Source organism: Haliotis asinina, chromosome 6 (assembly GCF_037392515.1).
Source record: "Haliotis asinina isolate JCU_RB_2024 chromosome 6, JCU_Hal_asi_v2, whole genome shotgun sequence".
In the NCBI taxonomy this organism is placed as follows: Eukaryota; Metazoa; Mollusca; class Gastropoda; order Lepetellida; family Haliotidae; genus Haliotis; species Haliotis asinina.
The window spans coordinates 43,785,743-43,813,015 of NC_090285.1; the positions used below are offsets into that span (position 1 = coordinate 43,785,743).

The 27,273-nt window shown below is 40.9% G+C and overlaps 2 protein-coding genes across 2 annotated transcripts; both read right to left on the reverse strand.

The window, feature by feature from the left end:
• Positions 1-756: 756 nt before the first annotated feature.
• On the reverse strand, positions 757-2,101 carry LOC137287278 (uncharacterized). Its single transcript, XM_067819513.1, has one exon. The coding sequence runs from the start codon at positions 2,099-2,101 to the stop codon at positions 1,301-1,303; it is 801 nt and encodes a 266-aa protein (XP_067675614.1). The 3' UTR covers positions 757-1,300.
• Positions 2,102-14,146: 12,045 nt separating this feature from the next.
• On the reverse strand, positions 14,147-19,024 carry LOC137287439 (uncharacterized). The gene has a single exon (XM_067819709.1). It carries the CDS (start codon positions 19,022-19,024, stop codon positions 17,279-17,281), a length of 1,746 nt encoding a protein of 581 aa, XP_067675810.1. The 3' UTR covers positions 14,147-17,278.
• Between the last annotated feature and the right edge of the window lie 8,249 nt (positions 19,025-27,273).

Below are 27,273 nucleotides of genomic sequence, written 5' to 3' on the forward strand. Positions count from 1 at the left end.
TGATCACTGGATCGTTTGGTCCAGACTGCCGTCGTTTAGCAGGAATATTGCTGAGTGCGGCGTAAAACTAAACTAACTCACTCACTCACTTTAGCCGGTTAAACTATATCGTGATTATTCTTGCATCGATGGTGTTCGCCCCAGTCTTAGTGATATCTCGTGTATCTACACAATCTTGCCTCCACATGGCTGAAGTAGGTTTCGTCTTTGTGAGATGGAATTACAAAATGAGTCATAACATGAATAGCGCTGTGTCGTTTTTAGCAACGGTCACAATAATAGGCCCTTGGTAACAATAATCTCGGAATAAGTGATTACCATTGATTATCGATTATCATATCGGTGCTCTCATGCCTGGGTGGGCACTCTGGGGTTAAATGGCAATTATGGTTGCCTTAATTGACTATAATCACAGTCAGGTTAAATATTTTCTGACTGCACAATAAGGCTTTTCCTCTGCGAAGAAGAGAATATTATTTCTGCATTCATCATCCTGTAGACAGGAATAATACGGCAATACCCTCAGGATGACGGGTTACAATATAATGGCACCTCAAAGGTGTGAGCATTTCTGCAGTGAGGGCATTTCTTGGATACATATGTTAGTATAACTTCGCTAAACAAACACATGTATTCAAAACCATTAATCTGACGGTTTCTCATGGATTGGAAACACCGTCATCAAATTTTTTTTGTTACATTCTTTTCTGTAATTACGATACGATGTACAGCCATGACAAAATTAGGACATGGACAAAAAACACAATCTTTAATATATAGCATATATTAGTATAGTATCACGTATATCAATACGCAGTGTTTCCAAGAAATTTGAGATTAAAAATTAATGTGTGTCAACTTATTGTGGGAGAAGACTCCAACGTGATGCAGGACCCAGGCGTTCATTGCCTGAGGCACATAGAAGCACAGGCCAACCTGAATTCCAGTCGACAATCTTAAGTCTCTGGTGTGATCAAGGTACGCAACTCTGGTCGAACTTTCTGACCCGTGTCACCAATATCTCCGCATATGCTGTTCCGTATATCAAACATAACAGTTATGATATAAATGAGCACAGTTTGGTCTTATATCTACATTCTCCCACCCTGTTAATTGCAAAACATACCTTATCCCGTATGACAGAAATTAATACCCAATATGACTCATAAGGTATCATAAGGTATCATAAGGTACAAATTGTAAGATGAAAATAACTCTGACATCAACATCCCAACGTGATGTCATGGATCCACTGCAAGGTTCATACATTCTAACAACATGGTGTCCCACCCCATTGTGACTAAACATTAAAGAATCGCCTTCCTTCTTCTGTTGGTGAGTTGAAGTGTACGGAGACTCTGATATTCTCCACGTTGTAGGTCTCTGGCTCCTCAGTATTCGACAATTCAAGTTTGCCGGGAATCGTTTTAGTTGAAGGTAACGCTTTTCTATGTACCAAACTACATCCGGCCTGGTGCGCATGTCTGACCCTGTTGTGAACGTCGTGCTGTGTGTAAACGACGGGAATGTGGAAGGCATTCTCGGTGTCGACGACACATCCGCAGGAAAGTACCCTTTTGTCCTTAAAAGACGATGTAACCTTTGCGGAATTAAACTGCTTCACTTTATTGGGGGCAACTAGGGCTCGCTGGTGAACAGCTATTTGAGGATACATCGCTCTGTGGGTTTCACAGTTTGTGTCTTGTCGCCGGGTTTTGGAACAATCAACGCAAAAGAAAGGGCCTAGTACTTCACACTGCAGATTAGCTAAAGAGGTTCTGTCTTTTTTGAATTTTCGGTTGCATATGGAAGTCGTCTGACGAAACAGTCCGTCGTTGTCTCTGAGATCAGGACTGATCACTCTGTCGGGAACGTTGTTGTAATATTTGGCAATGTTAGCGTTGTTCATTCTCGATGATGTCTTCATGGAGGATCGCACCTGTGTCTTCATGTCGTCCCCGTAGTGTATGATGTCGGAGATTGTTTGAAGGCCGTCCCTGAACTCGGTTTTCTCCCTCTCCAAGAAGAACGGGTTCTTCACTGGAACATAGCCCAGTGGGCGTGTCCGGGGACGTTTGGGTCGACTCCCCATGTTTGCCATTTTCGTCTGAAATATTTGACCATTGTATGAGTAAGACATCGCAATGATTTCACGCACAAGAATGTGTTTTGAAGTTGACCTAACAATTCTCCAGGAGCTGTGCTCAACACTCTCGGTATCATTTCTTGAACGCAATGTGCAGAACTTGATGGTTCATACTGTCATTATGTCATCATAGTCACGAGAGTGCGGACAGTACTGATAATCATATTAGTAGTGTCAACCAAGACATTATAATAAGTGACATGGATATTTTGAGAAATCAGATAATTAAAATACTGCACATTTTAATCAATCAATGGAATTTCATATTAGTACAAAGAAAACATGTTAATGTCTAACCACTGAAACAACTTTATAGAAATGTTGTCATATGAATATCCGATATTATCCCTATATATCCTCTCCAAAATTGACATGCTAACGCATTTGTAGAGAGTAAAGAAAGGGCAATGAATTTTACTGGCAGTAGGCAATATAAGCTTGATAACATGAACTCAGATGTGCACTGTCAATACGAACGTACCTTCTTTTATGGTTGTATTGTGTTGTGTAAGACAGCGTTCGAACCCGACGCTCTTATATACACTCGTGCTTCACTCGACGGTTGAACGCAGTGTGATTATTGAATGTTTGGCTTAAAGCTCAAAATAAACTACTTCAATAGAGACTTCACTCTCTCTTGTTGGTTTCCGTGATATCAACGCCTAGAGGAGTCCCTTATCGGACTTGATTAAACCTCGAGAGAAATGCACCCCGTAAATTTGGTCAACTCGATCTTGGGGGGTGTTGTTTGTCAATGCCAAGGATGTGTTGATGTCTTGGATTGTTCCACCATTTCTTATATTGGCCTTATCGTGGGCTTTAACTGTCAGGGTGGTGGCATTATTGCTGGGGTATTATGTAGAGGGATATCTGTGTCGCTGTGTTGACAAGGACTGGAGTGGCGCTGTTTGATAAGGTCTGGAACAATAGGTCTTGTTGATAGGATCGTGAGCGAGAACTGGAATGGGGCTTCGAGATAATGTTTACAGCAGTGGGTCTTGTTGATAGGTTTATTCGTTAGGCAATGTGCTGCCAGAAACGGGGGATATGTGTGTATGTGTGCGAACACGTGTGCTCTGCAAAAGAAGAAGGTGTTTTTAGGTATTTGTTATCTTTCAAAGTACTTATAATATCGAAGTTTTGGTAATATTAACGTAAAATCAGCACAATTTATTTTCACGTGTCACTTTTAAATGGGAGTCATATCTTGATTCAAATCAGTCGGCTGAATCTAAATCAATATGTACTAGATGAGTGACTCTACAAAGCAGTGAGGCATCCTCACTGAAACCTACTTCAATAATATCGACGGACACTATAAACGATTCAATAACGTTTAAAATGTTTTAAGGTTTAAAGTCTTTTTAAAGCACAAACTGAAATAATAAAATTTACAGCAATGAAAATATGTCATGAGGAGCATGCCGGAGTTAGTCATGGTCATAACGACTCTAGTCGTCCGCTTCCCTAGCAACCACATGGAGGCGGTATCTCAGTTAACAGAGTGGTCTTTACAAAACATCAATCACAGTCATTGACTTTCTGCTGACTTCGAGTACCTGCCTTTCGCTGATTTCTTCCTAAATATTGACATTAACCCTTACACTGTTCAGTCCACGGTGATCAAGGTTGTGTGCGGTGTTTTAGCACTGAAGTACGACGTACACAGCCGTGATGGGGTTCGGTCGCATGATGATGTGTCTGTCTGCTGTAGGATAAATGTGACATATTACTTGGTGGTCGATGTGACTAGTTTAGCGCCAAAATATCCGAGGCCTCCACGGGTTCTGAGACAGAGTCAGCTAAGTAATGCATACTAGACGTGTGTACGTAATAGAGAGACCTACCTTGAGACCTTTCTATTATAAATATACATAAATATGTATTCGTCTTCAAGTTTATTTTTTTAGAATTCTATCCTGGCGAGAGGGTGTACTGGAGTGTTGAAAGAAACATACCTGGTTATCACTGTGACTAACCATCTACATCTCGTCAGTGCAATGACTTCTACAGAGGGTAGCTCAGTGGTCCAGGGTTTACCGTCCCCCACCAATATTCTGGTTCAGAGGTTTGTGTTTCTAGACATCATGGTCTTAGATTGATTTCATAGTATATGTACATACACAGGTTTTGACGCATTGGTTTTACAGGGGAGGTTATTGCATATGAATAGTTTTTACTGTATGGTGCACTAGTTTTATTGCATGTACTCAGCATTTTAACTGTATATGCACATTGTTCCACCGTACATCTGACCAGGAGTGAAACCTCTCTACACATGGATTAAACCCTTACGCATGTGTGCTGAAATCAGTGTGTATACATGGTTTTTACAAGACATGTGCAGAGTTTTCAGTACCCAGGAATAAGGTATTTTACATCATACTGAGGTTTCACTGCATCTATGCTGGGGTTTCACTGTATATATACTGGGATTTCACTGAATATATACTGGAGTGTCACTACATATATACTAATGGAGTGAGTGAGTAAGTGAGTTTAGTTTTACGCCGCTATATACTAAGGTTTCACTGCACATACACTGGGGTTTCACTGAACATGTACTGCGGTTTCACAACAAATTGAGAGGGGTTTCACTACCTATATTCATGGTTTCAGAACAATTTTATATATATTGGGGTTTCACAACCTGTATACGGGACGTTCACTACATAATTACAAGTGTTTCACAACCTATATACAGGGGTTTCACTAGATATTTACAAGTGTTTCACAACCTATATACAGGGGTTTCACTAGATATTTACAAGTGTTTCACAACCTTTATACAGGGGTTTCACTAGATATTTACAGGGGTTTCACTGCATGGCCATGTGCAACCGACGAGTACAGACACCGACTCAATATGTACAGTACTCGGGGGTGTCACGTTGAGTATCGTACAGTTGGTGGATGGTGCAAATCGATAGCCTGAACGTCACTAGTGAAACCTGCGGGTAAGACCAGAGATAGACAAGGACCAGCATCGGGACATACATAATATACATACAAACAACAAACACGTCTTGGCATGCAACGCTGCAATGCGAATTGCCTTTCATGATAAACCTTGGATTTAAGGTAATTAAACCATACCCATCTGGGAAACGGAAAAACTAGGTTTTAGTATCAAAGAGGGAAATATAAATCCAGTATACTTGTTGACAAATATACTTACTACACGGCTGTCATGGCGGTCTGCAGAACGGGTGGTGCTGAAAGTTTTATCGCGTCCAACAATGAAGAAAGTTTATCCTGTTTCACAACACAGCGGTGTGTGTACTAAGCAGGTATTCTGCCCGCCAGTGGTGTGCCCTCTCTGGCTGGGCTGACGTGATGCCAACTAGAGTGTTACAATCGGTCATGTCACAGGGTCCGAGTTCGTCACTTGATAGCGAGGTGCGTCACCATAGCAGGTAATCAACGTTCTACCTTTTACTTTTTTTTACTTGTCAATATTTTCTGCGGTAATCGCCATGACATTATTATTATTAGTATACTATATCATTATTTCATTCGATTTGTCATGTATTCATCTGGTTAGTTTTGTTTTAGCAGAATGATGTTGGGCACAGGGATAGCTGAGCCTCGTCATGTCGATGATCCTGGTTCCATTCTCTACATGGCTGGAATGTGTTTCTCGCCGTGATATTGGTTTGCTAAAAACGGTGTGAAGTAGTAGTAGTAGTAGTAGTAGTAGTAGTAGTAGTAGTAGTAGTAGTAGTAGTAGTAGTAGTAGTAGTAGTAGCAGCAGCAGCAGCTATAGTTTATAGTTTGCATATATTTCATTTATAGGTCTTCTTATCAAGGGTATCTGAATGGCGTGATGGTACATACATAATGATTAATGTGCTGATAAAGGCTTCCCGATTCCGAATATCTGTTGAGTAAGAACCGTCGGTAAATGATATGGACATTGTTAGGAGAAATACATTTAAAAAGACGTCTTACCTACTGCCCAGTCAGCGCATGGCTGTACAGAGTGTCCGTCTAGCGTAAGGGAACGCTGTCAACTCCCGATTTCTTGGCAGTTGTTTCCGCCAGCCTTAATATTTACGCTACTTTTCATGGTCAATGAGCGCCTGATCTGACCTTTGTAAGTGAACGTTAAGCTCAATTAATCACGATTTTGAACACTCTTAGGCACGGAAGATATTCGACTATAAAGTACCGTGATCTTTGAAGCAAGAGCAAATATTGACTGCGTTATTGTTGAGCGGGGTGTTGATACAGACAACCAGTCGTAGATAGGCGAACATTATATCGCCGCTCTCGATTACTTTAATCTTTCCATGGGCGAACAAATACTGGGTAAGGGCGGAGAGTAAGATTTGAAGTTGAGAGGCACTGGCTGAATTTCGAGATTGCCTTTCTTGTGTTCGGCTATGAAAGCAGGAAGACATTTCGAGTTATCTGATGTTCGTAACAACCACTGTATGGCTGAACGGAAGGAATACACAGGAATCGAGCATTTATAATTACTTTGATACAACCATGCGTTCGACACATCAAAGTTCGACACAGCGGTGTTGGACTTCATCTGGAAGACCCGGAAGAGTGACTGCTTTTTGGTTCTGTCGTCACAATATGGTGCTTGATCCTCGTAAGTCCCTGTTAAGGAAGTGTTTGGTTCGTCACAATATGGTGCTTGATCCTCGTAAGTCCCTGTTAAGGAAGTGTTTGGTTCGTCACAATATGGTGCTTGATCCTCGTAAGTCCCTGTTAAGGAAGTGTTTGGTTCGTCACAATATGGTGCTTGATCCTCGTAAGTCCCTGTTAAGGTAACAATGGCCATGATGTTTCTATGACTGCAACGATTCCGTTCGGTTCATGGAAAATCGAATCTGACTCTTTAGTTTCTATTTTCGATAACCATTATCACTATTTCGATTTGATATTTGAATAACTATTTAAATTATTTCCTTACAGCCAGAACGTAAGTTTGGCTTCAACCTGACAGTTTCGAGCACTGCTTTAAGGCGAAAAGTGATTTATTGACGCCGGATTAATTACCCAATGAAAATCGTTGTTACCAGACATCGTCAACTTGACGATGGATTTCACGTTAAGAAAACCGAATTTGAGAGTTAAATGAAATCTGTTTTCAGTTTTATGAAGAATCGAATAGAAAGTTGTCGAATTGAGAGTCCAATATTGAAAACCGAATCGAGGTCTGACTCAATCGTTGCAACCCTAGATATCCATGGGTTTACTCCTCCACACCGCTGGGACAGTCATAGCGCCACCTTGTGCAGAGTTGCTTCTCTTGGGAACGGCAGAAACCTATGAGTGGATCATATTTTTAGATTTGGTTTGTGGATTTCACCAACGTGGTTACCCTCAGAGAGTTACATTACTTTGGGCTTTCCTCTAACAAAGCTGAAATGCCCTATTATTCATGGAATATTGCTTGAAGCGGCTTTAATTGCAGCTCACTCACTTATGCACTCTTTGAAAAAAATGAAAGCGTTTTAGATTTCAGAAGTGCAGTTTACCCTTTGTACTATCATGTATTTCACAACACATTTCTTATGCATGGCTCGCCGTGAATAGCTGCAATATTGCTGATGCGGCGATAAGCAACATTCACTCACTCACTCTTATGTTGTTGTTGTAATGATCCCGTTAGTCGCCTCTTACTACAAGCATGGCCGGATCTTCAAGGGTTCGACAGATGCAGTGACTGTGTCTTTCTGATCACAGGGAGATAGTGTTTTGGAATGTGTTCAGTGTCATATTTCAAAAGAAATAATTACCGAAAGACACCACAAAGCATTAACGAAGCCATTTTGATGGATTCGTAAGTATCGCATTTGCCTCGTGTTTGCATGTGTGTACATGTGTGATGTGTACACTATGAAGCAGTTCAACTTACCCCACTAAAACATATATACATGTACTTTGTACTGACCGACTAGCTTTCGTTTCATCAAGTTTATGCCACATGAGAGAGCAAAAGCAAGAACTAGTTATCTTTTTACGTGTTCTGTTATGAAAAGAAAAGAACCCTCAGCACTACGGTCAGACTCTCCATCATCTAGATTACGGAGCAGGTGGTACACAAAACATATATTGTTTATACACCACTTTAACACAATACAGTTACATACCTAGCAAATATAAGGGGCGATAGGGTAATCTTGTCGTTACGCCGAAGACACGGTCTGGTTCTCCATATGGGTATTGTTATAGTGTTTAATTATAATTCAGGACAGCCATCGTCCAAGTATTTCTCTAAGAAGAAACCCCCCCCCCCCCAACCCCCCAAAACAAAAATCAAAACAAAGCGACAACAACGACAACAACAAAGAAGCAACAACAAAACACGACAAACTTTGTAGCCAGGCCTCATGAAACTTATTTGTTATTATTAAATCTGCATTCTTAATCTTCATCACTACCGTAGTGTACATTTTTTGTCAGCTAGTCCCTTCCTCTTTGTCATTTCCACTAATTACTGTATACGACCATTGTTGTCAAAACCTGTTTACATATGCTTACATTTATATTGTGAAAGGGGAACCCGGTATTCCGACTGCCTGTGTAGGGACGACCGCGAGCAGGATTATGCTGTTCATAGGACACGCCCTGGGGTTGAGCTGGAACTCCGCTCACCTCATTCTTATATACTTGTTTGCCATGTGTTAAAGTGAAAATAGACATCACAAACAACTCTGGTTACACTGAAATTCAATTCCTTGTTTCATAAGACAATGGCATTTACAAGTGAATTTTTATTTTAAACTTTAATAACGTCGTATTTCTATATGTTATGGTGAGGTGTAGGCAGCATGCCCCTTGTTCTAAGAAATCACAGACTGCACCTGTTTGATGATGTCGTAAAATTCATCTGGCTGACTGGTTACACCTGTTATGTGTTTTTAAAAACTAATTCAGTGTAGCTCTGTAACGCACAATAATATTCATATGATATCATTTCCGTACCAGACCGCCAAACTTTTCCAGGGACAGAGCCTCGTTTTGTGATTTCCACGATTTCCAGGTTTCCGTTTGTTAGAGTTCGCTGTATGACAGCGCACGTTGCGCGACGTGTTTGCAACGATTATGAGCGTAGTGTGGCAGTATAAAAGTGCTTAGACGTGTCGAATCATACTGATTAATATTTATGCATCCAGGTAAATGAAGCAGTATAAGAATTCTGGGCCATTTATCGCACTAAATTGCGCAATAGGACGAAACCCTGTAAACAGGAAATCAAACTGTTGTGTTATCAATGTTTTAACTTGCGGCAGCTGATGTCATGACGTTCAGAAACGACATGGTGTATACTATATTGGACCACAGGCAAACTGTAGCGCAAATGGAGTTGCGCAGCGTAGAGAAAATGACCAGTCTTCATATAAGCTTCGCTCGCATATATGAATACTGGTCATATTCTCTACGCCACTTGCGCCACAGTTTGCCTGTGATTGGACGCTGCCTTCATTATGGTTCGTGTTTGTTCTTATTCCAGGCTAAGAAATGCAATACGTTCAGCATAGGTGAGTTAGAAGCGTCCGCGCTAATTCTCCCGTCGGAAAGGGAAATTACACCACGGTGGATGTGTCCTTTTGATCATGCTGTGAGGGGTACTGCCGAATGGAGAGATTGAGTGTTGATCCGAACCTTGCGAGTGGCTCTGGGGTGGATATGTACTTCCTTCTTCCCATGAAGACTAATATGCATTGGTGGTATTGGTTCTTGTGAACAACAGTCACAAACGTTGAGAGTATGTTGTAATATTAAGCTCTCAATGGCAATGTCAGAAAGTTTATGAAGGGAGGCAACTCGCCAGAGGATTTACCTGTATGCATATACAAAGATATTTTACTGCTGCTTCAAATAATAGAGGTCTCCGGTTCATGGTCTTTACTTCTGGGCAGTGTACGTCTACTGATTACAATGTTGTGGGCATTGTTAGAATAGGTTGTTTGTCAAGTTTGGGGTTCCGACTCAAACTTTGGCATTTTGCGAAATATGTAATGATAACAGGTCCAATGTCAGAGAATTATACTCCACTGAAAGCAATTGCAACATTCCTGGTATTAAGAACACGTGTCGCTGTAAGATCGTTGATTGTGTGGGGTTTACATTCCCACTAGCAGGTCAGTCTCACCAAAATTAAAGCATTCATCCACACTAACACTGTACTTCACCCAAATTCATACTTCCACTAACAGTAACATCCACATGCACATCCTTACCCATGCCTAGGACTCTCACACAGTCTGAGTCAGTCGCAGCAACACTGACAACCTGAGTGTTTACATGATAAACGTGTGTTACATCGAAGTGTAACGTTAGAGCGATCAAAGTAGAAGCACAAGACAGCAGTTATATTTGTTGGTGTCACTTGTTTTGTGCAAAATTAACACATTGTAACTGACTTTAGAGACAGACTTTCCCCAAACTCGTCTCCGAGGAAGCTTTGTTCTTATACTTTACAGTTTTATTGTCTCATTGGATTTCATACAGGTTTTATTCAAGATCTGGTTTTAACACTGGTTATGTGAACCTGGATCATGATAGATAAAATTTTATTTACATTTTTGTGAATACTAAGTGCAAAAACTGAAGTGTATCGTGTATGTACAAATACGGGTAAATCGGTGATCATGCTGTTGATCCCTGGATTGTCTGGTCCAGACTTGATTATTTACAGATCACCGCCATACAGCTGGAATATTGCTGAGTGTGGCGCTAAATAACCAAACAACCACCCAACCAACAAATACGTATACCATATATGGTTAAGGATTTATTGGCTTAAGAAATCACAAGGTTTGTATACCATGCGTGAATATAAGCAGAGCTAGTATCACCTTAATACCCTTGACAAACAGTGGTCGAATACAATGTGACGTCTTTCCACAATACCTCCAGCCGGCACGAATAAAAGGATTAAGTGGAGTTGCTGTCTTGATACCTTTGAAGACTCCAAACGGTACACTCTCATACCCCGACCTTTGTTGCAGATGGCAATGGTTTCAAACTAGGATCATTTGAAATGCACGCCGACAAGCTTAAGCTTTGACCATTTAATCCACATCCAATTAACTGACTGGAGTGTCGCAGGCAGTCATCACGGAGCCCATGCTACCACCTTACTTCAAAACGGAGTAATCGTTTCTGCTCGCGACCTAATCACCACTTGAATGTGTGTCCCTCCGCGTTGGCCACTGTAGGTGGTGGGTTCGATGGGGCATGCACTGGGGGTTTGTTCCAAGCTCGACCACGTCATAACCCACTGGTTAAGATTCAACACCCCTGTGATACAGTTCGGCGTGTGCTTGTGAACATGCGATCCTATCGTGTGGCTTATCTGCCAGACGTCAAATAACCCCTCGCGGATGAATATGTCTGAATAGAACGTGCAGTGCACATGACGGGACTCATTGACACGATAAAGTACTTCATCACTATCACGTGTGACATCTTGGCAATTAGGGTTATCAGCTCTGGTTATGCTGGTAGACTTGTCGCAGCTTCGACAAAGAAAGACACTACTACGACTGTGTCTAGACCTATCTAGATAATGTTATTTGACGTAGCGCAAGAATATACGACGTCGACCTTAAAGCATGGCTCCATGTCCAACAGCACTGAACCAGAAGGTACTGCAGGCCAAACATTAAACAACGTTATGCTGTGACCGAACTTACCCGAAGCACATACCATACCAAAAAATATTGTTACTAGTTTGTAATGGTTACATTCCGGTTGTTTCATCAGGCCAAGGATACGCCAGCATGATCAAACCCATAACAGCATGATCAAACCCATAACAGCATCATCAAACCCATACAGCACGATCAAACCAATACCAACATAATCAAACCCACGCCAGCATGATCAAACCAAAGAAAGCGAATTCCAGCCACTACTCAAATTTGTCCGCAATAGACTCGTACGTCATATAAGAACTATGCGTACCAAAGGAAGTCGACTTTGAAACCACTAAGCATTGACTTGTATTGGTCACACATAACTGTGCAATACCACCAAGGGTTTAATCAAGCGAGATCAGCGTACTGGTCCTAAGGACATTACGTCAGTACCACACTGTACGTGAGTGATCGACCTGTACCTGTGTTCCCGTTCACACGCTGGCTGTTTTCAGTGAGGAAATATGACCCTGAAAGTCAATGAAGCATGTCAGTCAGTGTTTTCATAGACATATATCATACCACTCATATACTGAATTGTTTGTCAATATTTGCTGTTTTGTTCAACGAGGATACAGCGGGTCTTTTAGTTGTATCTGAGGCTGACTTGTGGGACATATCCAGTATCCCCTGTTGTTGGTGTTGTTGTTAATCCCTTCCACCTGTACCAACACATTGCTCTTGTTAATCCCTATTTGATATATATCATCATCGTGTATATTGTCACTTGACAACGGTCTAAGAATCTATACCAAAACGTTGCATCAAAGCATAATACAATGTACACGCACTGTCATCCTCAAAGCATGCCTTACATGTGGATGATTTCACGATGCTTTCAACAAAAGCACTGCTTGCTGTCATGAGCACGAGATGTCTTCTGGTGTCCGGGGTGTCGTTGTGCAAACAGTCTTAGCGCTATGGTGATCGTAACACCCATACCTTAACACAGACTTACGAGAGTCTTGGCGCTAAGGTCGTTTTGTACGACGGCACCCCGCTGATCCTTTCACGAATCAACCATTACCAAGGCTAACCCCAGTCGGTTCGAATCTCGGATGGGACTCAACTAATAAACAGTACTTGAATTTGTACGTTACTTATATGCGAAAGTGTAATCCCAGATATAACATATGTTAAGCATGGGAGTTAAATTACCTGGGCTCTGAGACCGCTTTGTACAACAGCACCCTGTTCACTTTCACATATGTACAAGTTTCTGACTGTGGAAAGTAAAGAACGTATGGCGCATCGAGATTACTGAAGGACTTATATGGTCTAACACTGTTGCGAGGACATCGTGAACTGCCTAAATGCTAGACCCAAACAGTTTCTGACCCCCCGTGACTTGATCAATAACCAATCACGCAAATACCTGAGAATAGATGAGTGATATAGATTACCGACAAGCAGTCAGTCACAGCAGGATGATGAGTGGGTCAGCATTGAATGCGTACGTGTGAATGTGTACAATGGACAGGTGTGTTTGAGGTTTTGAGGTGCGTGTGGGTGTATTTTTGTGAAGGTGTATCTGGAGACGTGAGTACAGCTATGTATGTACGACATGTGTGTAGCGTGCTGTTTCCAGATTATGCTACCCAGTCGGGCTAGCTGTGCATGAAAGTTACTAAGCAACAAGATAATTTCACTAGGCCGAATTTAAATGTAAAGACTAAGCAAAATATTACAATAATAGATAAAAATCAGATTAAGCTGCTAATGTGATGAATATATTTATTAGGCCATAATCTTGCATGATTTTAAAGTGTATTTAACTTAAGAAATCGGAGAGGGTGATATATTTACAAAATGACCCAGTGAAACTTTGCTAAAGAAGTGGGGCTGGTGATTGTGGAGATACAACTGCCCGATTGGATTTTTACTAGCCAAGGGCTAGCGAACCAGTGGTTGTTTCGCACACTGTATGTGTGGTAGTGAATGTGTGTGTGCGTCTTTGACAACGTGTGCAAGGGTGCGTGTATAATCGTGTAGTTGCCAGTGTGAGTGCCAGTCATTCATTCTGTGAACATTGCAGGAACGTACACAGTTGTCTCCTCTATCTGTGTATTCGTGTACAAAATATTTGTAAAGTTGTGTGACGCCATGTGTGTAGCGTGCTGTTTCCAGATTATGCTACCCAGTCGAGCTAGCTGTGCATGAAAGTTACTAAGCAACCTGTGTACCTGTGAATACAAGTGCACGGTAAACCTATAAAAAGATGTTATGCCTTTTCTAATTATGTAGATTGTACTACGGGTGCATGACGCTTGTATATGCTGTTCGGGCGGGTTGTGTTCAGTATGTAGAGGTTAATCTTAAAATATAACAACGAAAGAATGCGAGATCATTTATTTGGCACTTTGCTGTAGTTGACATGAAGTGCTCTATCATACACGTGTTTACTCTATACAGTACATGTTAATATACAAACAACTGCAGTTTATATACATCGATTGATCATATACATCAGTGTTCTGGCAATAGACTAACATTAAGAAGAAGATAAAGAAGATGAGCAGGCCATGCTCAGTCGGTGAAGTTATCCAAGTAACAAGAGCCACATTAACGAGGTGTAATTGTAAGAAAATAAAAGTGCATATACTCTCATCATTTGGAGACATGATTGCTTTTACCGCACATACACAAATAAACTGCCAATAATGTATCTATTGTCATTCTCAACTCTAAATAGCCTGTGCTCATCTCGTTCTCTGCTCTAACAGCCTGTGCTCTTCCCATTCTCAACTCTGATAGCCAGTGCTCTTCTCAGCTCTAGCTGTCTGACTTCTGTCCGTTCTTTGTTCTAGCAGCTCTCACATGTTCTCTTTTCAGAAACGCTATGATACCTAAAACGTGGTTCCTTCACTGAATTACTTTTATTCAACCTTACACATATCTTTGTTTCAGGGACTATACTTCAACGTACCTCAAGCCTGTGAGATACTCGACCTTTAACGCAGCATTCCATAGAGACAGTTTCTCGTCTCCACTGAACCATACAGATTCCTTGGTGATATGTTGGTCTCCACGCACAATGACATGCACACATGAACGTAACCAGATATCAGCTACCTAAATCTGTGTGGCTGATCACTTCAGCGTGGTGCAAACCCCTCAATATATTTCTTGCTCAGTTGGTTTTATCCTCCGCCATGACACCTGAATTGGGCTGAAACTCCATGCACTATATCGGTTACATAATTCCCTATTATTATGGTATTAGCAATGTACTGGGACTTAAGGATAGGGTCAGCGGGTGTAATAAGCTGTGAAAAGGATTTGATATTTCATGTAGTTCAGTGGTTATTAGTCAGTTAGAACAGAGCATTTTTTATCCTTGCTGAAAATATATCACTGGGGTGCTGTAAATAATTGGCATGTTTCATGGAATTGAAATTGGTGCACGAATCTTATAAATCTCAAGTGTTTTAAAGAGAACATATAGACAAATGTGAATATTTTAGTACTGATTACTGATCAAATCAGTTAGAAGTGTCTATGGGTAAACAGGTGAAATCAAATAAGAGGACACAGGAAAATATAACAGATGAATGACTTCATTAGTGTAAATAAGAAACAAAATAAGGATAAGTTCACAGTCCAACATAACCGCTCAACCAGGGACACAACAAAGGCCCCTACTGATTAATGTTTCGTTATTTGTTTCCATCAGTATATGTTCATCTTTTCAGTTACAACCTAAGTTTCCCAACTGCAATAAACAAAGTAACGTGGTTCATATATGTAAAATCAACAACTGCCCTTTGAATTATGAAGCTGGATACAATTATTCGCAAAACCGCATTTACATTCACAAAGTGGATGGGTAATTAAGCTCAGAAAATATAATAATGCTCTTTAGGGTAGAGTAAGAAGCATATACTAAGCAATGAAGTTCATACAAAAGGACACACTATAAATATTGATATAACTGGTTGTTCTGGCATGAGCGATTATTGTATGAATAGTTGTATAGTTGTATGAAAGTAGAAGATGTTTGAAACGATCTTTCTGTAGCATATTTACGGTAGCATTAGGATATTCGTATTATATATTACATATTACTTGGCAAGACTACTGTGGATGTTACCTGTTCGAGATTTGTCTTTTTAAATTGTCTATTCATTTTTTTAAACAAATCATACATTAAAAGGCCTTGCAAAATGATAAACAGTTATACTTTCAAACGATTTCTATTGCAGTTTTCGGCTTAGAACCACAAATCAACAATTTAACTGAATTGCCTTCGATTTAAAGGTAAGGTGCTGTTTCTAATCAACACAAAAACATCAGAATAATTGACCTACAAGGACAGTCACCCTAAATCCCAGGTAAACAGAGGCGCTGGTATTCGTGGACGTCTTCTGTTATAACACTGACATATCGATTTACCTGACTCGTAAATATCCCCAGAGAGTATACGTACTTCAGCAACTATGGAGGTAGTTGTATTCACAACGACTGTGCACGTTCAGCGTTACCGTTGACAATGATATTGTAATAATGAATACCCTTGTTGACTCCAGGCTATGCTGCCTCTGCCCTGACCAGATGTCTACGTTGAGAGGAAGATACCTGTGTAATTGAAACTTCAGCCCTTATATTCGACTATCAATTACCCTAGTGGCCATATGAAAATATTTACCAAATCATTTCACAGATATGTTAATTACTAAATTCATATCATTACTAACTAGTACAAACATTTTAGTACTTCAGAATGTATCAGTCTATATACTCTATACAACATTACAGAGTTACTGGTCGGGAGAATACAATTGTATGCATGTTTTATGCACTGTAGGCCTAGGGTTCGGAATAAAGGTTTACTGATTCTTTCTTAAGGTACGTGCTCATTTGGAGAAGCTTTTTACCCTTTAATACCACTTATACTTTTGACTGTGCTGTCCAGTGTGGTCAGAAAGTCGCCATTTAAATTATCATCCCTGTTAATGTTTAGATGCAAGTATAGGGATCAACATTTTCAGATTGTTCAAACAGAAAAGTAGAAATATTATTAATCATTATTACATATATCACATCAAACTCTTATCTCGGTAAATACCCGTTCAAACATTTTATCCGTCTGTGAAAAAGACGTATGTCATTTTCTCACTGTTGCCTCTTTTAACATGATTTGACAAGAGGGTAAGTATTGCCACATTGAGTATTGCATGTCTGTGTGTAAAACGATTACTAATATTTGTCTCACTCAGGGATGTGAAACATTGGCTTACATGGCAACGTCTACAACTGGAATATTAGATAGGACAGTTTCTACACTCACTCGGGATCAGGTGTGCTAATGTGGTTTAGGTACTGGTGCACTCATTTCATCTGTACAGTAGCACATGTCACAGCAAAACGATTATTTATCCATTTTCTGTGGTATGGTAAACATATGTACATCATATCACACATTGCTTGATAAATAAAACACACGGAACTGCTCAAAACGGACTGTCGATCACGTGACAGCTCGGAGAGTGTCGATGTCAGATTCCCTGCCGCCATCTTTCAACTTGACGTTGGTGCATGGTTTGAAATGCGCTTTTGTAAAATGCGCCCCCTGTACTTCCACTGTTCTGTTTGAAAGTACTCGGGAATCTAACGACATCACGCGACTACCAATATTTGGGCTCGGCTCAGTTATGTACGTGTCAAAAGTAGGACTTATCCCGGATGTATAAGAAGAGTTCCTGGGACTAATCTGATCAGAATCCTTCACTTCCTCCAATCGCATGTCACTTTCCAAATTCCGTGTGATACTGTTTCCGGCATCCGTTGTAGGCGAGTTATCGCCCTTTGAAGAGATCGCTTTCAAAGGGCTTCCTCTTGAGAAAGGAAAGCTGTTGTTTGCATATGCCATGTATTTGTTTGAAGATTCATCCACCCTGTCTAATAATCCATTGTGGAAAGCAGAATCTAATACACCCGTCCGTGGGCTCTGTATTCCCGAATCAAGTTGAACAGTCTCGACTTGACGTAAGTTCCGGTCAAAGGCCACGGGAAGGACTTTCCTTCCACGTGCCGGTCTCCAACTTTGATTTTTCCGCTTGTTAAGGTCTCGTCCCTTCCTCAACATTTCCTCCCCTTTAGTCAGAGTTATGGGTCGGTTGAGATCATGAAACATATTGGGGATATTAGGTTGTGAAAAATAAGGTCCTTCGGAAGATATGAAATCAAGATGGCGGCGACACATCTCCGTATTGACCTCCATCTCAAATGTTAGTTGTTTTTCAAGTTTCGTTGGAGGGCCATTTTCACTTAGGATCTGCAGAGCGTTCTTAGTCCGGACGCCACCTATGTCAACACAGACGCTTTGCTTCATACTGAATGGTTGATTTAATCTTTGATTAATCGGCTTCATTGGGGAACGTACTACAGCACGACTACCAGTACTAGACACGGATGATACGTCACTGCTGACCACTGACGATTTGCTCTGACTGTTTCTTGACTCAAGTCCATCAACTACTGACCCTTTATCTGTATGAGATGCCCGGTAAATTTTCTCAGGGTGTCGTTTACCAGTTCGTTTCCACTGCCCTGACTGGCTATATTCGTCTATAGGGTTGAGGTATGTGAGCTGAGTCCTGTGGACACCAGGTGCCCGTTCTACTTTACCTCCATGTATTTTCATGTCCTGGTGTCTTGCTGCCATAACGTCTGTCACTGCTTGCTTTGCAAGGCTGTATTGTCTGTTGAGATTGTCATCATTTGTGGCGTCCTGGAGCGTGGTTTTTGTCCTTTCCACGCGAGGTATGAATTCCGGAATGAGAGCTTTCAGTCTTTGAGGACGACAGTTGTAGCTGAAATCGATACTCGGGTGCAGTTTGATTTTATATCTCGGGACATTTAAATCCGACAGTCTTGATTCACTTGAGAAACCTCTCTCTCCGCCGAATAAATACTTAGCAACAAGCGCAGCATTATTTTCACTTTTGGCTAGTTCCTCACCAAGCCCATTTTCAAACTGGATCCGTCGTTCGATATTATTTTCTCCTCCTGCACACAGGGGCTTGTCATAGAACTCGGGTAGGCTCTTTTCCCTTCTCCATACCTGTGGGGTAAACGGTTTTAGTTCTACCACCGGAAGTGGCTTCTCTATTTCAGATGCAGCCATATTTTTTCCTCTGACACCGTTGACGAGGTTTGAGGAATGGGACACCACCTCTGTGGTTCGTGATCCGCTAAGACTGGGCTCAGCCATGCTGAAACATACACTCATTACCTTTTGCGCATTTCCGTAAGCCGGACATCTCTGACCTCTGTATTGTCCGTGGTCCAACACGGTAACACAAGCTTATCATCCACCCGCGTTGTTAAACTGTCTCTCTTCTGCAGCAACACACATTATATATATGTCAGTCAACGAGGACAATGCATGTTTCGAAACATAACATATGCGTCCTATCTTCAATTGTCCTTCATAGTTACCCTCACTCACAAGATACATGCATACCTCGTCTCAGCGTAAAGTCCTTCACTGGAGATATCCTCACGTCCACGGCACGACAGTCCATGTCCCCCTCCATCATTACCTAGCGAGGGTAAGGACGCTCCCACAGCTCCCCTCACTACCGCCGCGGGACCACAAAAGACGATCAAGTATCTGACACAGGTTTACAGATCTCGGGGAAGCTACCCATTTAACGCTAATTCAAAGTTCACAAATCAAAACGTACCCTTTAGTAGCATTTGCTCGGCCCTTCCAGTCTGTGGGTATAGAGTGTCACCACAGACCACTCTCGGTGGGTGACTGAAGGCCGTAGCAACTAACTAAACAATGAGCATTTCAGTCGCCAACATACTCACTGGAGCAGAATAGCCTGTGAGACGCTCCTCCTACCGTGGTTTATAGTTAGTAATACTATGGCTTTGTGCAACACTAATTCCCATATAATCTCCAGCAGGTAATCCTGTTTTATTCCCGGTTTGAGTCGATAGGCTACTGGCGTTTATTGGAATCGAAATACTAGACGGACATTATTAAAGTCCCACAGATATTTAGACGGGAGCTCCCAACAGATTATCAACAAATAAGACGGTGATATAGACTGGTGGCGAAGGTTGTGATTGATTTTATTGTATTGACAAATTGTTTCATAGACGATGTGTTGTATTGAGCTAGGGATTTTCGTAAGAGTCACTTCTATGGAACATAATTTCCTTCACATTATGCTTGTGAATATATCATTTGCTGATCATCAAGGTTCTCCATGACGATACATTGAGGAAGGGGATTTGACATTCTTGATGCGAAGTGTCACATATTTGAAGTGATAGCGTGTTTATTATGCATATGGAAATTATGACAAGGGTCAATGGAGTGGATATGAGCACAACGCGTTATGTCGGCTGTGCTATTGCCAACATTACCAATTTTAAATATTGATGTTAAATTTAAATGTAATTTTACGGTATGTTATATTTGCTTCCAGCGATACATTACCTGATCTGTGTGTATGTGTGTGTTCGTGTCGTGTGTGTTTCGTTTAACGTTTCACTTATTATTTCCGCACAACGTAATGCTAATCAAGACTGAATCCAACAAGTGCAGTGGGTGATATAATGAGCAACCAACGGCGGATGCTTCAACCAAGTAATTGAGTTTGGTAAATCGTAAGTCACCTCTGAAGTCCACTACAGTCTGCCCTAGACGTATTCCAACCCTGTATGTACGCGGATTTCATATGTGAAAACATCACAATTATCTATTGATACAAGTAGTTGTTGTAATGTATTAACGTGTGATGAGTATCTGTTATTCCTTTTCTATCATGTATTTTCATTGTTATTCTTGGCGTTATTGTCATTATTATTGGCGCATTATGGGAGGCACTGATCGTGCACTTTTGTTGATGTAAGGGAACAGGGCCTGGATATTCGAAACTCTCTTAGCTCTAAGATAGTTGTATGTTAATGCTAATGTATGGCACTTACGACTATCTTAGCGCTAAGAGAGCTTCGAAAATATAGGCCCTGGGTCCGAATAAGTCTTTGGAAGCCCATGCGTGTCGTAGGAGGCGACTAACAGGATCGGTAGGCCAGGTTCGCTGACTTGGTTGACATATGTTATCGTATCCCAATTACGTAGCTCGATGTTCATACTGTTGATCACTGGATTGTCTGGACCAGATTCAATTATTCAATTATCCACAGACCGCCACCATATTGCTGGAATATTACGGAGTATGGTGTCAAACTAACTCACTCACTTACCCTGATTGATTTAATAATTTGTGTGTGTGTGTGTGTGTGTGTGTGTGTGTGTGTGTGTGTGTGTGTGTGTGTGTGTGTGTGTGTGTTTGTGTGTCTGTGTCTGTGTGTGATTTTCAACAGACAAATCATTATAAGCAATACAAACTTAGGGACGCATTTATGTTGCTTGTTACACTAGAATGTAAAATATGGTATAGTTATGCATAACCAATTTCAGTGAATCATCAACATGTAAAAACGACCAAAACAATAAATCTTAAGGTACGCTGCTTGTTTACAAATGTCGGCGACAATACAGTCACGTGATTGCCGTGGCTGGACCACCACACATTAAATTTATTGTTACCTGTTGTCGTTTACTGACTTGAAAGAGACACAAGCACTCGTATTGCACACAATAGGATTCGTTTTGACAAGATAGAAGTAATATCATTACGAAATGGTAGACAGTGATTTAGTGAAGTGGGGGAATAATGTTAAGAACAAATGAAACATAATACTATAATTAGTTTGGTGGTTATTTAGCTACTACTGGGGGTACAACATTCCTAAGTGACTAGTTTCATTTTCTTACGACCTGTTTCAATTTACACTATAATAATAACACATAGTGTACTCTCTTAAATCCAGGTTGCGATCAGTTGCATAATTAAATAAAATGTTTTGGAAAAAAAACGTAAGATTGTGGATCTTGACTTTGTTGAAACACTTTCCGATTCGCAGGTCAGGATAACGTAGGCTGGTCCTAAAGGCCACAAACTGTATCAGGTTGGCTTGACATTGTTGATATCAGTCACCGGATCGCTCGTATATTTCTGCGTTGCTGGTTAAATGCTGAGAGAGGCGTACAAACACAAAATATAGAGACTTCTTTGCTGGGGGGAATTTTAAGGTCAGACATGTCAGTGCGGTGGGTCAAACAGTAGCTTTGACATTACTAGACAGGCTGGTTCATCCAGGAGAATCTCAATACGGTTGAGACAACCCCTCCCCATGCATGTACTGGTGCAGTTCTTGACAGATCAGCTGCTGTGTTACTACTAAGTGGGGTGTTCAAAGAAGGGTCCTCGTTTATTCGAATTTTGTGTTCCTCGTCAGGTCTATGGGCTTCCAAACAACTGAAACATACGTCCAGATTACTGGTTAGATGACTGCCACAAGAGACGTGTAATGATCAGGTATATATTTTTCAATATATGTTTAATCACCACGAAACAGATAATAACACTGCTTGATACACGTGGTAATAAGCGATTGATTACGGTGTAATTACCTCCTCAGTTGACGGGTGAATTGAATGTGTGTCTTGTAGAAAAAAATTAAAAAGTAGTTGCAGTATACAAATCTCTTTATGGATTATGGAAATATACAATTTCTGAAACATATTCATTTTTGAATACTAGTATGTTTTCTTACATAAAACGCAGTCTGTCATTCCTATATGTCGTCATATTCCTTACCGACTTCAAAACATGCACGATTGAAGAGCACTAAATCGTTATCCATTACGAAATAGGACCAAACATCCTATAGCCCATCCTCTGATACACATAACATGAGGTAAAATTGTGATCAACCTTACGTTCAGATTATTGCATAGCGATGTTCATGCATATGCTTGAGTTACTCGTTGTATTAGTGGGGCGGCGGGGTAGTCTAGTGGTTAAAGCGTTCGCTCGTCACGCCGAAGACCCGGGTTCGATTCCCCACCGTGATGTTGCTGTAATACTGTTAAAAGAGGCGTAAAACCATACTCACTCACTCATCATATTAGTCTGGATTAATGTGGGTTTGATACTGTTAGTCTGCTGTGGCACCATGTTGCATGACTGCCCATCGTAAATAACCAAGTCTGAACCAGACAACCCAGTGGTCAACAGCATGAACATCGATCTACACAACTGGGATACGATGACATGCGTCAACCAAGTCAGCGAACCTGACGACCCGATCCCGTTAGTCGCCTCCTACGACAGGCGCGGGTTACTGAAAACCAAATCTTCATTGGTATCGCCATTATTGTCAGTAAGAGAAAGTTATTGCATGGCCACTTGAAAGGATTAGTTGATGTTCGTTACAATTCCATACTGAATTACCATAGTATTACGCTGTTGAGGGTTGTCTGTCCTAGCTGTGACAGGATCTGCGTATTCTAACTTGTTCCGGATCTGCTGAGCTGCTTGCCTAGCACAGAGCTGTGTGGTAAGCTATATGACGATCCTTACGCAACAGTCAACGAAAACCCGTTTAACGTAGGATGTGGGATCAAAAATTCAATCCGATTACGAACTTTGGTCTGTGAACACCGGCCACGCCATAGGTGTTAGAATAGGCCCACAGCAACCAATGCTGGAAGTAAGAGGCCTCTTATAAGGTCAGTTACTTAGCTCAAATGCGGGGATCGTTGGTCATGATCAGTCTGTGGATAGCCACATCCACCTGATCCACAACGCTTTCACTAGAATACTTTTCGAAGCATCGATAAAACCACCACACTTGGTGTTCAGCAATCACACCTAATGACCCTAAAGTACATTTATCACTTTTTGCTGACATTATCGATCTCGTTGGTTTATCTCAGTCACCTGATCAGATCGCTCCGATACGTGGAGCCCATTCAGCATTCAGTGCACATGCGTGTATATTTCAGTTGCAATGCATTACACCAACAATTGCCGAGTGTGTGAGGTTAATTCTGACCAGATCATATACCATTCAAAAAAAGGTAGGGGATGTTGGATTTACATGATTGATAAAGTGCAAATGACAAAGACAAGGGGAAAACAGGTGAAGAAAAGAAAAATAATGAAATGTGTGCAGGGAATTTATTCCATTCCTTGGGAAATATTTTATCTGTATGGATATATATTACTTTTTCTCGTGTACATTGGCGTTGGTTAGTGGTATGCTCGCAAAATGGAATATCCCGTACTTATTTTGAATGATATAGATGCCGGGTCCTAATGGTAGTATAACACAACATCCTACAGTCTTACATGTATAATCTTAATGATTTAAGTTAACGTAGTCTAACCCAGAATGCATAATTACAGACACAAAAAATATGGGTGTTTTGTTATATGATATTTCTGTAAATAACTCAAATGACGGTGAAAGGTAACCTTTTTCTATTTTGTTTCTCAGCTAATTAGGTCACTTTGAAAGTGTTTCTTGTGGATGTATGTTTTGCTTTTGAGGTGACTAAAATGCTTAGGTAACATTTGTGATAAGCCTGTAAAGAATAACACACCCTCTGCCGTTGGTTTAGTGCTCAAGATAACGGTGCTTGATGTCAGCGCAATGCAGGAATCATACCAACGTATATGAAATACAAAGCGTAACATTTTTGGGCGTGGGTTAAGTTCTTTCTTAAAGCGTTCGCTAGTCAAGGCTGAGGCCCAGGTTCGATCGACTCTCTCTGAACTTTAGTAGCTCTGAAGCGAAAGTCAAACGTGTGCTAACGATTACTACTTGAAAGTTTGAGCGTATAAACTGCAGTTGTTAAATTTTTCCTCTCATCGGTATTTGCATTTGACTAATTGTTGAGTTGACTTTATTAAAATTTCGTTTAAGCATTCTTTTGATGTCGGGAAGCAAATAGTGCACAAAAATAAGAAAGTCGATTACAAGCGTGCACGTTGTTTCAGTGGAAATTAGTGACAATTGTGCTTGCATCTTTGAATGATTACTACCTAGAATGTGGGGCCGTCTCCTGTTCTCGCGGTAAACGCGTTTTCTGCCGAAATCGCGGATGCGAGATACTTAGCAGTTACATCACAGACCGGTAACTAGGAGGTGGCTCAGGTCTGCACATGATCAAAATTTTCTAGTGTAACGAATATAGGTGAGTTTTTACCAACCTGGGCAAATCATAACTTTTTCCCGCCCTTTCCGACAGGATTCCTGTTCCGTACACTTCACAACGTTACTTCCTCAGTAGGAGAAGCCTCGATAAGTCAGTGGCGGACGGCCTTGTTTTTCATCGAGCTCAAGAGCGGCAATACATCTGATGGATCAAGTGGTTGATAGATGCAGACGTTAGAGGGGGAATCATTTCATTTAAAACAGCAAGCATTATTACGATAAGAACTGTTTGTATTATTTTTTTCAGATGATATCCGTAAGTACCGAGAGAATAGGAAACGCCGGTACTTGTTAGTTGCCATAGTTGCAGAATCACCGCTTTTTTGAGTGTCTGAATGATGAATAATTCTAACCATTGGTAGAAAACTATTCAATGCGACTGCTCAAAGAATTCATTTATAGTCGAGATATACTTTGTTATATGATGCGCACGGTCAGACAATCAATTCTCACTACTAACCACATCCATATTCCAGTTAATCCATATCTTTCATTAATCTTTCATTAATTCTTTCACTACTTCGGCTCCTACACACTTTTCCCATAAAAATAATGGATCATCGAATAGCGAATAATGGACCATAGTATATGGAAAAATGGCTAACAATGGACATAATATGCGACTAAATGGTGAACAATGGCCATAATATTCTACTAAATGGTGATTATAGCTTCGATACGGGTCTAAATGAGCAGTAACACAAGACGTTCCCTAGAACATCGATCCTTCACCACACGTCTTAGGACAAAGGCATTTTCTTATGAAGAGAGAAAGACAATTGACGTGAATGTCGCAAAAGATCAGCCAAGGCCGTAAATTGTGTTGAGTTCAGATCATAACCGGCTAATGAAAGGAAAGTGACATGTGGGAATGTGAGAAATAGAAGAAGCGGTGACTTCTTTTGGCTTAACTATTATCAACGCTGGACAGAGCGAATGAAATCGGATAGACCGAGAAGTGAGCTAATATGGACTGCGTCTTAATCTTGAATACTTACATAAACCACGGTGATAACATGTCATGTGAACATGTGCACCCTAGTAAATATAGTGGTAACTCGCCCGCCGAAAGACCGGGTTCGATGTCCAGCGTGGGAAAATAGATGTAACTGTTTGTTGGATATTGTAAAAACGAATTAACGCCAGTGAATGAAACATGGAAATATTTCAGATCGGTCAGAGATTCTGTGTCATAGTCAATAGATGTCGGGGAAGAAAATAGGTCCCCAACAAGCTCTGCCTTTCCTAAAAGACATCTAAATAAAGCTGTGTACATTGTTGCAAGGCTTGATGCCTTAATGACTTCTTATTGCATGGAATGCGATAAGAAGTTGCTCATGATGTCGACCATTAGGCTGTCCAGGTTATTTAAAAAGACCCGTCTTAAATACATATGTGTGTATTTAGAATGAGAGATCGCATTAAACACAAATATCTGTTTGCTATCCTTGTCCTACTTCTGTATTGGGAGCGTGGATGGGGCGCTTGCTAATAACGGTGTCAAGATCTGTAGTGACAATAGACACTCCACTTTGGTGTCTGCCTCTCTCTTACACATTGCTATGCATGAGTGGGATCTTTCATAGATGTTGATTCTTTTTATCTGAAACACCGTTTTAAGCCAGTGAGTGCATCATTCTAGTGCACCTTACCAGTAATGCCATAAGGAAACCAAGAAGAGGTTTCACACACTGTACTCAAACATGGAATCAAAACCGGGATCCGGCGTGGCGAGCGATTGATTTATCAACTGGGGTACCAAATCATGGCTTGCAGCTGAGGTTCCTGTGAAGGTTAGGTGTCTATTAGCAATACCCAGTTTCGTGATATCCAACTTAAACGAACGGGAACAACCCTAAGGCTGCAATAGGGGTTTAACACATCTGATGATGGATGATGGATGTCGACGCTCCATATGACCATCCCTACCTGTCCGACCTTGACCTTATTATGAGCTTACTGCAGGCATCACACTTTGAAGCATATGTGCCATGAAATGGGTATCAATACAAGACGTGATTACTTCTTACTCACCAGCTGTCACTCACAATATAACACCAACTATATAATAACACGAGTTTTGAAAATACGTTTAGAGATATCACCCTTAAGGTGGAGACTGATCATACCCGTGAGAGTTAACAATGTCTGCCTTATGTACCAGAGACTAAGTAAACTAATACCGAAAGAGCGGCACTATGTGCAGTCAGGTTCCATCTGAATACAAATAGTCTCTGGTGTATACAAACCCTTGACTATTCACGCCCATGAGCATCCTCAGTCAGTATTACTGAGGGGCTGTTGACATGAGTTGATTCGTTTTATTCTGTTTACATCGAACACAAACCCTATTTAACCATTTTAAAAGTGATT

Coding starts and splice junctions, on each gene's coding strand:
- LOC137287278 (XM_067819513.1), bottom strand. CDS start 2,101: ATGGCAAACATGGGGAGTCGACCCAAACGTCCCCGGACACGCCCACTG.
- LOC137287439 (XM_067819709.1), bottom strand. CDS start 19,024: ATGGCTGAGCCCAGTCTTAGCGGATCACGAACCACAGAGGTGGTGTCC.